The following is a 16053-nucleotide window of genomic DNA, read 5'->3' on the forward strand; positions in this document are numbered from 1 at the left end:
AGGAGATGATGGGATGCACACAAAGCAAGAGGGCCTACAAACCTATCAGTGAAAACATGTGACCCTTTTTTAGGATCTCCTTTTAGGGACAATTATTGGATGCCATTCTCATCCCCCCAAAACCCTTCAGCTTGTGCATATGAAGTGTGTGGTGAAGTTTTGCAAACAGTTTTGTGCCTTTTTCCTTTTGTTGATATGGAAAGACGACAAGAAAAGAGGTTTTCTTGATTTTTAGTGTTTTCTGATGTCTTTTTTTTTTTTACTTTAGGAATTAGGTTCTTGCTTAGCCTGTAACTCCATGGGCTTCAAGAAAGCTTTAAGATTAGACATTCATAAGAGACAGAAAGCATTCTGGTGGAATATTGTCCTATTTACTCCCATTTGGAGAAAACAATGATGAGCCTCTTCAGATAACAAAACTCTCTCGGATTTCACTGGGGCACAAGATAGCTTTAATTCATTAATCTTGCTTACTTTTAATTGCCAATTTCATTCAAATCCCTGCATTTGGGAGAAGAATTTATTTGTTAAAAAATGAACAGTTGCATTCTTTCTCCCGCTTCCCAGCATCTCATTTCACTTTTTTGTTTGTTAAAGAGCTGGAAAATCCACAATAACTATGAGACTCCCAAAGGCATCGTCCAGCCATGTTATGGAAGACACTATCTTGGTGTGTCATGCTTTAGAAATGCACAGAGACTGAAAATTGGGCTAGATGGACCACTGGCCCACACTGAAAAAGCATTTCTTGTCTTCTTATTCCCTTTGTAATTTTCTTCCTTTCCTTTGAACATTTTTAATATTGAGTTTGCGCTGTGGATGAAATCATGGAGTATTCTTTAATATAAAGTATTCATGCTGTAGATTTCTAGAGTTTGTGAAATATGAGAGATAGTAAAATTGTTCTTCACACACATGCCTGCATACATGAGTGTGAGTGTTTAACTGTATATATCCAAATATTGGTGTTTTGCACATGTCCCTTGAGGCAATGCTGTCACTAGTGATTCATTCCTACGTTTCTTTTTCCTACGTTTTCTTCATTCCTACAAAATCCTTTGGGATGAACACTAACTGTGCTAGGGAGACAAACTCAGCTTTTTTTAATTGGACCTGGGTATTCTTCATGGCTTAACACCTGGCAGAGGCCTAGGTGTTGTCCCAGTTTGCATAGGTGGAGGACCACAACCGTACCATGCAATGCAGGAGCTTGGATTTCCCCTCCTAAACCCATGTGGCACCTCCTCGCAAAAGTCTGTCATAAAGCAGGATTTGAATATATGAAAAATATGAACGCTGTCCTGCTTGGTGATGTGAAGAAGCATGGAGATCCTGGGGTAGAAAAACAGTTTTTGAGGAAATTCCCACACCTCAGTGCAAAGCTCCTGGTTAGCTGAATCAACCTGCCGCGCTCTAGAGCTGGTCTGCAAACAGTGCAGGTGGGGGAATGCAGCCAAAAATCTCCAGTAATCAGGGCATGGTCCTGTGCATGTTGAGAGGAAGCCACTGACCCATAAACGAAGTCCCTGCTTCTTTCCAGACCAGAGACAGAGCTGGAGTTATTCACGCCACCCTCTCCTTCTTCCCCGACTGCTCACCCTTTACATGTCGACCTGTTACAGGCCATTGGTGAGACCCTCAGAGCTGGGGATGGGAACTGAATCCTCCTGCCGCTGTACGGGTCCCTACACACGGGTCTAGGGCAGCACAGTACAGCCATGTAGAGCTTGCAAACCAGATGCCCGGGAGCAGATAGATGCTAGCAGGAAGAAATCTCTCATGTGCTACCCAGCCTGAAGTGTGACTTTTGGGGTGGAAATGCTTGAAATTTCCTATTCTTCTGTTGGAGTGGGGGATCAGTTTAGGGTAGCTAAACCCAGCCCTGAGTTATTGCTGTTCTGCTTGATGCTACCATGTGGTCTGGGTCCCTGTGGGGAGGTGGGAAGGAGGGAGGCTGAAGGGGGATGGGAAGGTGGCACGAGCTGAAGCAGGGACTGCAGTGCAGGGCTGTGCTCGTCGGCTGCCACTGGCACGGCGGCACAGGGCACAGGGCACGGGAGACACAGCTCTGCTGTTTGCAGGAGGACGTCAAAGCAGCTTTGCTCCTACCTGCCTTCTCCTGCCCTCTATCTGGGTGGTCAGCGTGCAATGAGAACTGCTGCTTTGTTACCCCTCACCCTGTGTTTTCTCCTTCCTGCCTCCCTCTTTTTCACACCTCCAGTCTCTTTAGGGCACCCCACTCCATAGCCCCAATTTTATTTTACAGTCACAACAAACTCCACTTCTTTTGCATCATTGACCACTTTCTTGCTACACAAATCCCCCCACAAAGCACACTTCCCACTTGCTTAGTTTGTCCACAGCCATCCTTCCAACAGGAACCCATTCATGGATGGGCAGAGGAAACTGTGCTGGTCTGCGGTGATTATTTTTACCATCATCCTTTATCCTGGGGGATTTAGGGACTAGGTGCAGCCTGACTTTTTGCTCTGTGATACCAGGGAAGCTCCACTGGCAGTGAAAAGCAGAGGGCTGAGCCCAAGGTGACTGCCTCGAGGACTTTTGATCCTGAAAAGGGCAGAGCACAAGCTCAAAGGTCAATATAAAGTGGGGAGGAAACTGCAGCTCTGTGCCTGCTGGAAACAAGAGGACAGCAGTATTTTAAGACCTGACCTGGTAGATTTACACACCCAGGCTTACCTACAACTTGAGAGGTCCTGTTGACACGAATCTCCTGTGGAAGGTGAACTGATGTCACTGACAACAAGTTTTGCTGAGCCACCCACAGCAGGGCTTCCTCTCCTGCCATCTCACCAGTCCCCAGGCCACTGGGCACCCAAAGCCATCGGCACCCTTCACCCTTGGATCCATCTCGCAGGGCTGGGGTGCAGCCACCAACTCACCTGCTGCTGCCTGAGCTGTCAGTGCCAAAGCTATTTCACTGCTCTGCTATTTCACAGTGATCCTGCTCCTGGTGGAGGGGAGAAGAAGGCAGAGGGGTCAGCTGTGCCCCCCAATTACCTCCCAGTGCTTGCGGTCCTCTTTGTGCTGTCTGTAACCCCCCATCTTCCAGCAATACCCTTCCCCACGTAGGGGAGGTGTGTAATCACAGCCAACATAGGTATTACTCAGCAGCTTCAAGGACACCACTGTGTCCTTGGGTGCACGGGTGCAGTTTAGGACAACTGGGGACAAAGCTGCGCTGGGAGTGATCCGGGCAGTAAATCCACCCCTCTTTTCCCAGAAGAACTGGGATGGGATCTGAGATGGACCGAATGGGAATCTGACCTTGAGATTGAAGGACAAGCTCTTCCGTTGAGTGACGAAGAGCTTGAAGATAGGATGAAGAATACAGGAGGCTTGAAAAGGATGTAAAGGTGAAATACAGTCAAGGAGGGAAAGCTTGGTGTGGAGTGAGCTGGTCTGGAAGGGAGAGGGCTTATCTTGTATTTTCATTCCTGAGGGATGTGCAGGCGAAGCAAAGGTGGAGGGACAGCCTTTCCTGCTTTCCCTCTGGCGTTCCCCTCTCTTGACAGCTGAAAACCTGATGGGGTGATACTGAAGGAGCAAACCGGGGAGGGCCACTCAGAAATACAGTGTGTCCAGCACCAGAAGCTCCTCCACACAGAAAAGGTCTCAGGTAGCAATCACAGTCTGTTATTACACCCTTATGAATTCCTTCATAACTTGATTTACTTGGAAGGAATAGATGTGTGTTAGGAACACTTCTCTCATTCTGTTATTAATCCTAGAGTATATAAATCTCTTGAAATACTTTTCTCCTGTTCTTGCCTCTTTTCAAATTAGCTGATCAAAAACTAGAAACCCAAAGCAGTAAAGGAAAGGAGCATGAGCCCAGACTCATCAGAAAGAGGTGCCAGACAGTTCTGGTTGCCTTTTGGATGTTCTGGGTACATGTCTCCTTCACTTAAAAATAACTCTGGGGATCCTTGATTTCCCTGGGAGGGGCTCAAGGTCTGTATGTTTGTTAACATGCAGGACATGCCTGTGAAGGGGCCAATATGAGCCAGGGATGACAAGACAGGTCAGCTAGTTGCTAGTTTTGTGTTTGCATCTGCCACTGAGGGTGAGTTAATCTCTCCTAAATTTTTCGCCTGACAAAATCTAGGATCAAGTCTTAAGTAATCTTGTGCCTCTGCTGTAAACGGAGAGAGACAGGCAACTGCAGAGGGCAAGTCTGTTTTTTACCTGTACCTGGTGGGTTGGATCATCCTTTGTTTGTATGTGCCTGACTCTTCCCAGTAACTGAAAAACAAATTTGTTTGACTAGCTGGTAAACTGAACCTCATCATTGCCGGATAGCTGGAAATAACTGAATTGTTCTTTATTGCAGCAGAGACCTATAGGATTATTTCCTGGATAGCTTCTCATGGCCACTTTCATACATTTAATTTTTGCTGAGTGAACAGACCACATGGCCATTGCTGCAGCCCTGTTCCCAGTCAGCCAAGGTTTTACCTCAAATGCGTTGCCCTCAGGGCTCACTTGCCCTGGACTCTTTCTCCATTGCTGAGCCATACAGAATAGCTGCACAGAGACAAGCACAGCAAGCGGTCTGGTGGGTGTGCAAGAGCACCTACACAGCTCTGAGGGCAGGAAAACTGCTGTGCTGACATAAATCAGCGTTACGTGCAACCATTTAAAAAGGATGTTTCAGAAACTGTTGGCAATTGGCGGCTGTGTAATAGGGATCAACTGGTATAAGGTCTCCATGGATAACTATACTAGGGACAGGGACAGAGAAATCAGTTTGGTTGGGGAGAAAAAAACTCCCTCCAAAGTTTTACAGTGAGCTAGTGGGAGGTAGGAGCAACCAAATATGTTGAACCTTAAATAATGTCTCAAAGAAAGGGGATTTTTATTCTGTTTTACCTTGAAAACTTAAGCTGAACTAAAGCAACTGACTTCATCCTAACCTCTGTGGATTTTAGTGTAATACTTTCTATGGCCTACATTTGGTAGAGTAGGAATGTCCTTATCATGGGGAGAAACAACTGCACTGATCTCATTAGGAAGTTTATCACACAATATATTTTGACAGACATTCCTGGTTGCCTGCTGTTGAATGTTTTTAAGCTTTTAAGATAAAACAGAGTTTAACCAGGATTGCATGTTTTACCCTAACATTTCTAGAATGTAGCTTGATAATTATCCATCACTCCAGTTAATAAGAGGTAGCAGTCAAAGAAAAATAAAAACAGAGATAAATTTGTTGGCAAAGGTTCTGTGAATGTACTTGAATGAGAGTGATCTGGCAGTAGGGTACAAGGGCTCCTCTTCTCCTTGCAGGGATCTGAAATTACTTTTAAGCCTCTCACCAGCCCCAGCCTCCACAGAGCAGTGCGCTGGGAAGGCAGGAGCCACACCATCTCAAAAATACCTTAAACCCTCTGTTTTTCACATGAGAAGGAAGACAGTAGAAGCTGGTGCCATTCAAAGCAGGGAGGAGAGGGCGATCTGCCCAGGGCTGGTGTGGCAGCGGGCAGTGACCACACAGTGCCCTGGAGATGGGAGTCAGGGCTGCAGCAGCCGCACTGAAACTATTAAGGAAACAAAAAAGCATCCCGGGTAATTTAGTAGTAAGGGAGTATTGCTAGGATCCCTCTGGGCTGCATGCAGAGAGGATCTATGCCTACATTAGCACCAGCAAAAGATGTTTTGCTCAGTAGGAGCAACTGTTTTTGTTTAACTGGAGAGGTCCTGCACTCAGCTCTGGAGCAAGCCAAATATCCCCATGCCATTTACACATCTTTTTAGGATATTAAGGGTCCAAGCATCCTTTACAGACAAGTTTTTAGCCTGAAATATAGTAGGGGTTTATTCTGCATCCATCCATTCACCATTAGTGATTTTTACTGCTGAACGGACAAGGAGTTTGGATTTTCAACCGCGTGCAAGGCCAGGTCTGCATAAATGCAGGTGGCAAAATCCATCATCCTGGGGGAAAAGGTGGATGATGCTGTTGATGTCTGTCATCTCTCACTCTTCTGAGAATCCTTAGTTCTTGTCTTCCTTCCTTTCAGAGTCTAAATCTACCAAATGGCTTTGGCGCATCTAGAAAAAGAGAAGGGAATACACAAAAAAACAATTTAATAGTATCCATCAAAGCAAAGATTTTTGCTTGGCCCCTGTTTAAGATCAAATATCACATGCCCCAGCAAGTGATCGATATTTCGTGCCATTTTTAAAGATGCTCAGGTCTGGACAGAATTAGCTGCCATCAGAAAGGACGATGGCCCTTTTTGTCCTCCGGGAGAACAGACACTGTAAAATTTTCACCAGACTTTTAAAAAAAAAAAAAAAAAAGGAAAGACACATAGACATAGCCTGGGAATCTGAAATTCAGGCTCCAGCCATGCAAGTGACCTTGCTAAAGACAGTTATCATCTTGTGTTGTAGATCCTCTGGAGATACCTGGGTGTAAAATGATGAACCATTAATAATTATACCAATAAGTATTATTATTACTCTATTTTTTGAGTTTGCTTTTCTGTGTATAAGATCAGAGAGTAGCAACATACACAGGTAAAATGTGTAAGGGATTTGTGCTCTGAAACATGAAACTATTGTTACGAAATTAAAAATAGCATCATGTAGGCATATACCAGGAAGGACGTGCTAATTAACAGCAGAAAGTGCTTTTTTTCATTGAGGAACTAGACAGAATGAGGGATCTTGTTCAAAACCTGCCTGGTCTTCAGGCCTCATTTATACAAGTCACTGTGGCCTCATTTTGTTTCCCAAACCTTAGAGCTTAGCCCGGGAGCTTAGCCGTTCATGTCTCCTTCTTTCACCAAGAGGTGAAAGGTCCTAGGCAAGGAGGTGAAAAGCCGGGTAAGCTCAGAGCCCCAGTGTTTGTGGGGCTGTGAAAGGGCTGCCAAGGGAAGGTGAGGGCCAGCAACGTCTTTCAGTTCTGGTCCTGGAGGACAACAGAGAACATGGGATGTTGAATAACTCCCCTGAAGTGCACATGAGACAGGAGGTAGTTAGGTCCCTGATTTGGAGGCCTCTAGGAAATGCTGAAAGTCATGTTGGCAGCTGGGTTTTCATTTTCCCACACTTCAGTCTCCATCTGTAAAATGGGATGAAAGGCAATATTTTTTCCCATCTTTCTTCTGTCTTCCTTGCTGAGGAATTGTAACCATTGATGTGACAGCCCCACCTAGCACAACAGGACCTTTATCTCGCTTGGAGCATTTGGCAAAGCCAGTATGTGAGCTGTATTAGAAAAGGGCCCCATTTTCCCAAATGCCGTGGTGGCAGGTTCGTGTTTGCATGCTATAAAAGCAGCAAAGGCAAAACCCTTGCGTAGATAGGAAACGATCTGCCTTTGGAAAGAAGTGGATGGACAAAACGACCTCAAAGCAATTCAGCATCTGTGATTTCCTTGATTCCATCTGAAAGCTCGCTCTTTATTTTGCTGACATATGAGCTGGGTGCCCTATTGTACATCAGTGTAACAAATAGCCGTTATCTTCTGTTTCGTGGGAGATACAGCAGAACATGATTTATTTGTGCCTGCTCTGTTGCCTCTTTTGAAATGTTGCCGTCATTCGTGCACCTTTCGCAGAGGAAGGCAGATGGTCATCGCAAAGTTTCCCATAACCTTGCCGTGCGTGCTGCATAGTGAATCAATGAAATCTGAATTACAGTCCATTGTCTGAGTTTGGAGCTGTGCTGCTAAAGTATCCTGCAGTGGCTGAAAACATCTGAATGTCAACACTGCATATATACTGAGGAAATATGACATTTCTCCCTAAAATTTCAAAGCAGTGCCAAAGGGGATTTTTAACTGCGAAGTTGCATCTGACGTGAGCAGCGACTGCATTGCTCAAACCTTAATTACCAGCTTGGAAATGTACCTTTTGTGAGTGTGTGAGTGTCAGGTGTGACCCCTCCTTAGAAAAAAACAGAAATAATGAATCAAAACAGGATTCTAACACGAAATGCCAGAGATTAGGATTTTTTGGAGTCCAAACAGCACCAGCTGCCCCTCTGTGCTAGCTGCCTCTGCTTATATGACATTTGCAATGAGGCTTCAGGTGGTTTGAGAAGCTGGCATTAGACTGCAAATCACCTTTCATGTCACCTCGTGCCAGGATACCTCGCCAGAAGCCATTATTTCAATGGGAAATAACAACTGGGAATAGGGAAAAAATTAACTTCTGAAAAGCACTTTGTCATGTTCCCTGGGCTGTGGCAGGCAAATGCTGAAAACAGTGTGAGCTCCTGCCATGAAAGCAGGCATAGGCAGAAATTTCTCAGTGGGAGGATTACCTCCTTTACATACCAGAGACAAGGCAAGGTGAGTATATAAAACACTTTCAGCACTGTCTCTCAATCTCTGATATTTATTTGCTCTATGAGCAGACATCCTGGAAGACATCTATGTTTCATAAAGCCTGGTACCTTGCTTCATTGATTTTTCTTTAGGATGGGAATCATTACGGCGAGCAGGTCTGGCAATTTCAGATAATGACCTGTGTGCAGCACAGGTGTTTCTAGAAACGGTTAATGTTGGATGTAATAGATGTTAAAAGTGTCTCCCCCAAATGCTTCTAGCCTTTTGCAGATGACTGCTTCCATGTGTGTGTGTAGGGCAGAGTATCTCCCAAATTCAGGCTGTCAGTCAGCTCATTCCCATAGCGCATCTAGCAAAGAGTACTATCTCATGTGAACTCGCTGCTGCAAGATGTTTCATATATTAACTGGCTTGATAATTTTATGTTTTTATTAAATACAAGAGGAAAGAAATCTGAAAACTTTTAATCCCATTTACACACAAAAAAGCAAAGTGTTGTTTTTTGGTGTGTAACAGACATTTAATCCCTGGGTTTAGAGGTTTCGATCAAAGAGATTACTTGTGCTAGGACATTTTTATCCAATCTGCCCAATCTTCTTCCTCAGTTTGCAACTGGGTTTGATCTAAATCCACACAAGTTTCCCCTGTCTTGAAAGGGGCACATCACAGTTATTCTAGAGAACTAGAATAACCAGTGGCTAAAAAGCAAGGATCTTTCTTACAAAACCTTTTTTACAAAAAAAGAAAAAAACATCTAAATGGGACCAAATAACTCTACAAAAAAGTAGTCTGGTCTTGTAAATAGATGGAGGCTGATCCTGAGTGCACCTGATGTGTCCTTTACTGATTGTCATGGAGTTTTTATGTCCTAGCATACACTGAAATAAGCGAGAACAGAGTAAGGTTTATGTTCTTCAAATATAAAAAAACAAATCCTGGCTAAATCAAGGTGTAAGGTAGATTCTTATCTCTGTGCTACTGATAGAAATCCATGAAACTTCAAATAAACAATTCAAAAAGTCTGATTTTAATTATATTTTTCTAGAGCCAGAGTAGCTATTAAACTGGATCTATCTACATTTACATCTGTGTACTGAGGAACCAGGCCTCATTTTCCGTACATTTCCAGCTTTTTAAAAGCATTTCCAAAGTGTCATGAAATCACAAATCTTCCATAAATTGATCTTCATCTCAAACATTTCATACTTCAGTAATTGGAGGTTTGTTGTTGTCTGTCACAGTTAAAATGTGGGAAAGCGATCCTCTCCCACGAGGTGAGGAGCTTGCATGCTATATTTCAGTCCCCAAGCATCTGGGACCGCAATGAATATCTGGGCAGTCCCTGAACTGCAGCACAGAATTGCTAATGAGTCTATAATGAGTAAGGAAGAGAATTGTGGCAGGGAATAAGGATGCGTCCCAAAGCCCGCTGACGTGAATGGCATGACTGCTGTTGACTGCAGTGGCCTTTGAGTCAAGCTCTTGGCATGTCTGTGAAAGGAAGGCAGCGTCAAATGGTATCACTGTATCACATCTTACTCAGGATAACCACATGCTCATCTTTTTTACTTTCCCTCCCAGGATGGAAGGAGCAGTTTTATTGGCCACCAGCTCGGAGGGGTCATGGAAGTACCAAACAGCAAGGACCAGAGAGTCAAATCAGCCAGAGCCATCCAAATCACTTACTACCTCCAAACGTATGGCTCTGTCACCCAGGACCTCATTGGGGAGAAATGGGAGAGTGAATTCTGTAAACTGATGCACAAGATGCAGCTGGATCACCAAGATCTGCAGCTCTACTCACTAGCGTCCTTTAGCCTCTGGAAGGACTTCCACCAGACCAGTCTCTTGGCCAGGGGCAAGATTTTGGTGAGCCTGATGCTGATTCTCCTGACTGCTACCCTCTCGAGCTCCATGAAGGACTGCCTGCGTAGCAAACCTTTCCTGGGACTCTTGGGAGTACTCACTATCTGTATTTCCAGTGTCACTGCGGCAGGGATATTTTTCATTACTGATGGAAAATATAATTCTACTCTGTTGGGAATCCCTTTCTTCGCTATGGGTAATTATTTATCTTCATAATAATAGGATTAACAGAGCTTAATGACAGGATTGTAAATTACATCCTGGGTTATAAAGTGCAGATTTTACCTTGAGTGAAAGTCTAAGTCGTTTTCATCTTGTTAAATAGATCTGTGCCTTGCCAAAAAAAAAAAAAAGGGGAAAAAAAAAAGAAAAAGGGAAACACAACAAAGCAGTAGCAACAATAAAGAGCAAATAACGTTGCTGGAATCTCGGCCAATAGGAGAGAGGGGCAGTTTTATTGATCTCTGTTACAAAACGAAGGAGAAATTGTTATTGAAAACTAGTCAGCTCAGCACAGAAAATGGATATATGTTGACCTGGTTTTGATGGGATGCCAGCCGAAAGAGTAAGTTAAAATAGGAGGGGGCGGAGGAGGGAAAAATTTTAGCATCCTTCCCGAGAAGGTCTGCTCTTCCAGCTTTGTCTGAGGGGCAGAGGGGAACAGGTTGGTGTAAGAATAAGATTGATGCACTTTATCTCAGAGAGGAGATTACTGTTGTGGTGTTTGCCAGGCTGTAAGTAAAGGGGCCTGTCAGTATCGGCAGCACATAATCCCTCGGTTTGTGAAGTCCCAAATCAGCTGCAGAGATTTCCTTTGTGTTGCACCTGGGCAGGGGAAGGTGCAGATGAAGAACAAACATAAACCCCAGCTCTTTTAGTAGAAGAATTGTTTTCATTCCTTCTGTTCTCATTTCTGTTCCAAGCACTTTTAGTGCATCTGTGTGGTTAATGAGTTTGCTGGGAAGGTATGTTCAAAGGGGAGAGGGAAACGTGCCCAAAACGGCTTGCTGAGGCAGCATTGTTCAGTGCAATCACATCCAAGTTTGTCAGAGTTTCGCCCTATCATGAGTCTGAACCCCAGAGATGACTCTGTGCAAAATCTCAGCAGTGGCTGCCCAGACCCAAAAACCTTCACGCTGGCTTTTTGATGGCAGGAAATCTTACCTGTGGACAGAACTCTGCATCTTTACAGTTAATTTCTTAAATTCCATTCATGCTTGTGGTACTCAATCCCAGTCCTCTGTTACAGTGAGAGATAACTAAATACGCAAAGCCACAAGCTAGAGTCAAAGTTTGGAGAAGGGTCTTATATTTTTCCTAAAATGCTCAACCCCCAAAAACCTACATTTTCTTGCTCTTCCCCTCAAGAAAATCCTGTAGGTGTATGCATCCTCCAACCCCCACCTCCTATTTTGTCTGTCTCCTGATAATGCATCTGTGTCACTAACCAAGGGGACTGAGCCATGGCCTCACCAGTCCTGCACCCAGCATCTCTGGAGCAGCTGGCTGAGGTGGGAAGGAGTGGGGTGGAGTGGATGGTCGAGATTCCAGAAGGGAAAGGGAAGAGTGAGGCAAAAGACCCCAAGGAATTGCATGATTGGTTCAGCCTCATTAATACTGATAAACAAAGCCATGCCAAAGCCTCTAATTCAATCATCTGCACTGTTAAATTGTGGCAATGGCCCCTGGCACGGTCTGAGCTGTGCCAACTCTTCAGCTGCTGTGCACAGCTCCGCAGTGTAAGAGAGTTTGCTGGAAAGAAAGCGCTGAGAGTGGGAAGAGGCCAGCAGGAGGAGCAGAGAATGTGCCAGGTTGTGACAGGGGTGGATCCCAACCTGAGCAAGGGGTGTGGGCTTTGGGAAAAGAGATCTGTGTGGCAGGATGGAGAAAAGGATGACAGCGGGGAAGGGGGGGGCTCATGGTGGTTGTCAGATTACGGCAACCTTTTTGTTGGGTGTCAGGAAGCGCGTATCAAAGAGTGGGGCCAAATGGCATTGCCTTGCTTGTGCAGCAAGTTGAAGTAAAGGCAAGAAAACACCGAAGTGATGAAAAACACCTTCCCTCAATTGTTTATTCCTCTGTTGGTGTCCCTTTTTAGACAGCTGTAGAGAAGGGTGACCCATCTTTGTTTGACAGGTCCCAAATTTGTCACGCCCAAGGAGCCCCAAACAATGCCTGTAGGTGAAGCTCATCTTCGGGCTGACCTCAAAAGCATCACCATCTATACAGGCCAGGAGCATCAACTGAAATGGCAGTAGCATTGCACTCGATTTATACACACCCGGCAGCCACCAGATGAGACAAGGGTGGGAGTTTCTGAAAGCAGAGTGGCTCAGTTTGCCATCTAGGATGGTGGTAATCCGGGAGTTTGTTTGCTGTTTGAAGAAAAGTAATGTTTATAACTTTCTGTTGTGTTTTGCACTGTCATTCTTGTCACAGCCACCGCCAAGAGCAAAAGAAAAGAAAAAAAACTCCCTTCAAGTGAGATATTTGCAAGGATTGCTTCTATAACATCATATTGAATGAACTTCAGATTGAAAAAGAAAACATTTAAGTAATCCTTCTACAGAAATTTCATTCAGGAATCGCAGACTGAATTGGAAATATCATTAGAGAACAACTTGCAATGCCTGGGAACTGCTGCTGGTAAATATTAGGCAACAGTTTTACAGTTCGATGAACCAAAAGACAGGAAGAATGTCTTGCCAAAGTCATACTGGGTTACATCCTGCAAAGTGCCATCTGCCTTTAGTCCCTTAAATGACAGTGCCAGCTAATGACGTCTTGCTCTGCCCATGATATGCTCAGGGCCTCACAGCCCCGGGCTCCTCACAGAGCAGGGTTTTCTATTGAACCTGGTTTACCGTGAAGTGTCCTGACACCTTAGAGTAGATCCACTGAAGACCCCAAGGCTGTTAATTCTGTGGGGCAATGCGTAACTGTGGCCCTTGTTGTACCAGTGTCCCTCGCTGCTGGCACAACAGAAGGCAAACAATACATCATATAATAATTGAGTATAGATTAAAAAGTGTGCAAAGTGGGGTTTCCCAGAATTACAAACGCCAGATTTGCAAGTCAGCCTTTCAAAGTCAAGTTACTTAGATTAAGAAAATTAAAGCAAAATACAGGCAATAATAGCCACAAAGTGCCTGCAAGTGCACTGCTATGCAGAATACACAGGCAACCTTAATTCTGGCAGCTCCTAACTTGGGAATGTTTCACCCTGACATTTGCAAAATGTCCATTTAAAGTATATTTGTTTGGTAAAAAGACAAATATGCAGATTTTTTCTGACATTCACTTTTCAAAGGATTAATTTTAATGGAAATTCTGTGATGTTCTTCTGCATTTGTCCTTTTTGCTGCAGAGATGGCAGGATGCTGCCATCTGAATGACAGGAATAACCCTGGACTTGTACAAGTGTTTAGGTCCATAATTCCTATTCCAATGCAGAGCTTCTGTGGGTTTCAGTAGGTGATAGAAGCCTATATAAAAGTGAAATGTTTAATATTTTTCTAAATTTGGACCGAATGACCTACACATCAATTATTTACCGTAGTCCTGCTGTGAGGGAATGATCTGCTGGGATAAAGCATATCTCTGATATACTGGGGGAAGAGTGTTAGCTCAGATTGGCTTTTCTCTTTATCTTTGAAGGTGAGAAACTTCAGTCTTAAGTTAGGTATGAGGACAGCGGTGGAAAATCCTGCTTGCTCTGACTCCCTCTTCCCAATACCACGGTCTTCTCAGGCAGCCACCTCAGGAAAATCAGTTTCCCCAGGACAGTGTCTACCACTGTGTTTTTGGAGTCAGCGGGGAGCAACTCTTCAGAAAGGTCCTGTGCAAATAACACTCTGACTGCCAGGATCTCCTGCGAACAGGAGCAAGAGGTGTTGATTTTGAGCTGTTCATACCCCAGATAAATGGCTAAATGTGGTGAGTTAGAGAAAAGGTGCTTCTTTAGTTTCAGGGCTTCCTCCTTTAGGAACTGAAGTGGACCTAGATGTTTTTTTTTTTTTAAGTCAGATTTTAGTAACCACCATGTGAAATCAGAATACGGGGCAGTTCTATCTTGCATTTTTCTTCTGGGACAAATACAAACTGCAGTTTCTTCTGCAAGTTTGACACCAGCAGAGCTATCACTATTGTATGTGTTTCAGATAGGAGATAGAGGGTCAAATCATTGAGTTTCAGATTTGTTCTAGATGTCAGAAATGAACCTGGTTAGATGTTCACATCTGCCTTTTGTGTTTGGATTCATGATGCAATTTCAAAGGGATGTTATGTATGTGACATATTTATGGTTTCCCACACCCAATCATCACTAATTAATATAACCAGAAGGTTAACTACATAATTGAGATATTATTGCTCCCACAATTTTCTTTTTAATGCACAGGAACCAGACTGATATCATCAGAGAAATAATGATTTAACTCAGCTGAGGATCTGACTGTATATTTTTAAATGCAGGTATATTAATTATGTCATTTTACACTGTCATTATTTTTGGTCAGCCCATGAACTACCTCGTTAGATAGACTAGTGGAAATCTTAGGTTAAAAATGTAACTACAGTGTAATTAGAATGTAATTATGCTTTTTGTATTATAAAGTGTATGTGTTTCTTAGAAGGCTGGATTCACAGTGGATGTAAGAAATATTTCCTGCCCTTTGTAAGCACAGACCATGAAGACCGTAAGATCTTCATGGAAATGGCTATTTCTCGTTAAGTCTTTAGAGAACACTAGTCTCAATGGATGCCCTACAACACGTTGCAATATTATTACTCCTACTACCAACAACGACACTGTAAGTAGCTGTGTAGTAAAGAGATACAAAAACTTTAGGAAACAATAGGCTACCTGTTTCCAGCAGTAACCCCATGCCTGATGTAAGAGCACAAGATGGATGGCAGAGATTGTACTTACAGTGCAGACTTTTCTGGTAAAATTCCCAGCTATTTCTTCCCCTGAGTTATTCAAATGGAAGAAGGAAGCAAGGCAAAAGCAGACAAGACTCCAGGCTGTTATTAACATTTCAGACAGAAGCCGTCTAACCTCTTTTGGATGGCAGTTGTTAAAATAATGGCTGGTGATCACCTTTAAGTAAATTTGAGATGTCACAGTATTACCATTAGTGGTAGAGCTGTCGGAAATTACAGAAAAAAGTCCTAGTGCAGATGAGCAAATTATTTTTTTTTAAACTCAGAAGACAAATGTGAGTGCTAAAGTGCATACTATTGCTAGTTTACCCGCACGTGAAGTATCACAGTACTTCTAACCTTTGCTTCAAGGAATGGACTTTCTGATTACAGATGCAACTTAGAAATATTGCAAGAGTGACTCTGACTTTGGTTTTGTCCTTTTGATGCAGCAGTAAAGCAAATCCCATATGAATCTCGTGTTATATGATCATCTCCTCTCTGTATGAGGAGCAAGAGAATGACCCTGTAGAGCAAAAAGACCTACCGACATAAACCCCTACCACTCCATGCCTTAGAAATACAGTGAATCTGTCATTTTAGACATTATGGCAGTTCATGTCCCCACCCACTCAGCAGATCATTAAGGACTTGGAAATACCTTGTCCTTAATTAGAAAATGTCCGTTCTTGACTTTTACAGTGGGAAATGGAAATAACAAAAAAAAACATGGGGCAGCAGGAGAAAAAAATTGAAAGATGTAAAAATGTTTAAAATTACCTATCTGGATGGGCAGATAACATAGATAATTCATATGAATGGGTTTAGACATTCTTCATATTTGTAAGGTTGATTTCCTCATAACCTGGTATACTCCCTAACAAGTCTATTGCCAGTTGCAGAGGGTTGGGTTTTTTTCATTTCTATAGGAAAAGATAACT

General features: G+C 43.5%; 1 protein-coding gene across 2 annotated transcripts in view; it reads left to right on the forward strand.

The window, feature by feature from the left end:
* PTCHD4 (patched domain containing 4) overlaps positions 1 to 16053 on the forward strand; it is an 89419-nt gene that overhangs the window by 16312 nt on the left and 57054 nt on the right. For both annotated transcript variants that reach the window (XM_009319664.1, XM_009319662.1), the window contains exon 2: positions 9905 to 10385. In XM_009319664.1, coding sequence (XP_009317939.1) covers positions 9905 to 10385 — 481 coding nt within the window. The remainder of the gene's footprint in view (positions 1 to 9904; positions 10386 to 16053) is intronic.

Source organism: Pygoscelis adeliae, unplaced genomic scaffold (assembly GCF_000699105.1).
Source record: "Pygoscelis adeliae isolate BGI_AS28 unplaced genomic scaffold, ASM69910v1 Scaffold121, whole genome shotgun sequence".
NCBI classification, from domain to species: domain Eukaryota; kingdom Metazoa; phylum Chordata; class Aves; order Sphenisciformes; family Spheniscidae; genus Pygoscelis; species Pygoscelis adeliae.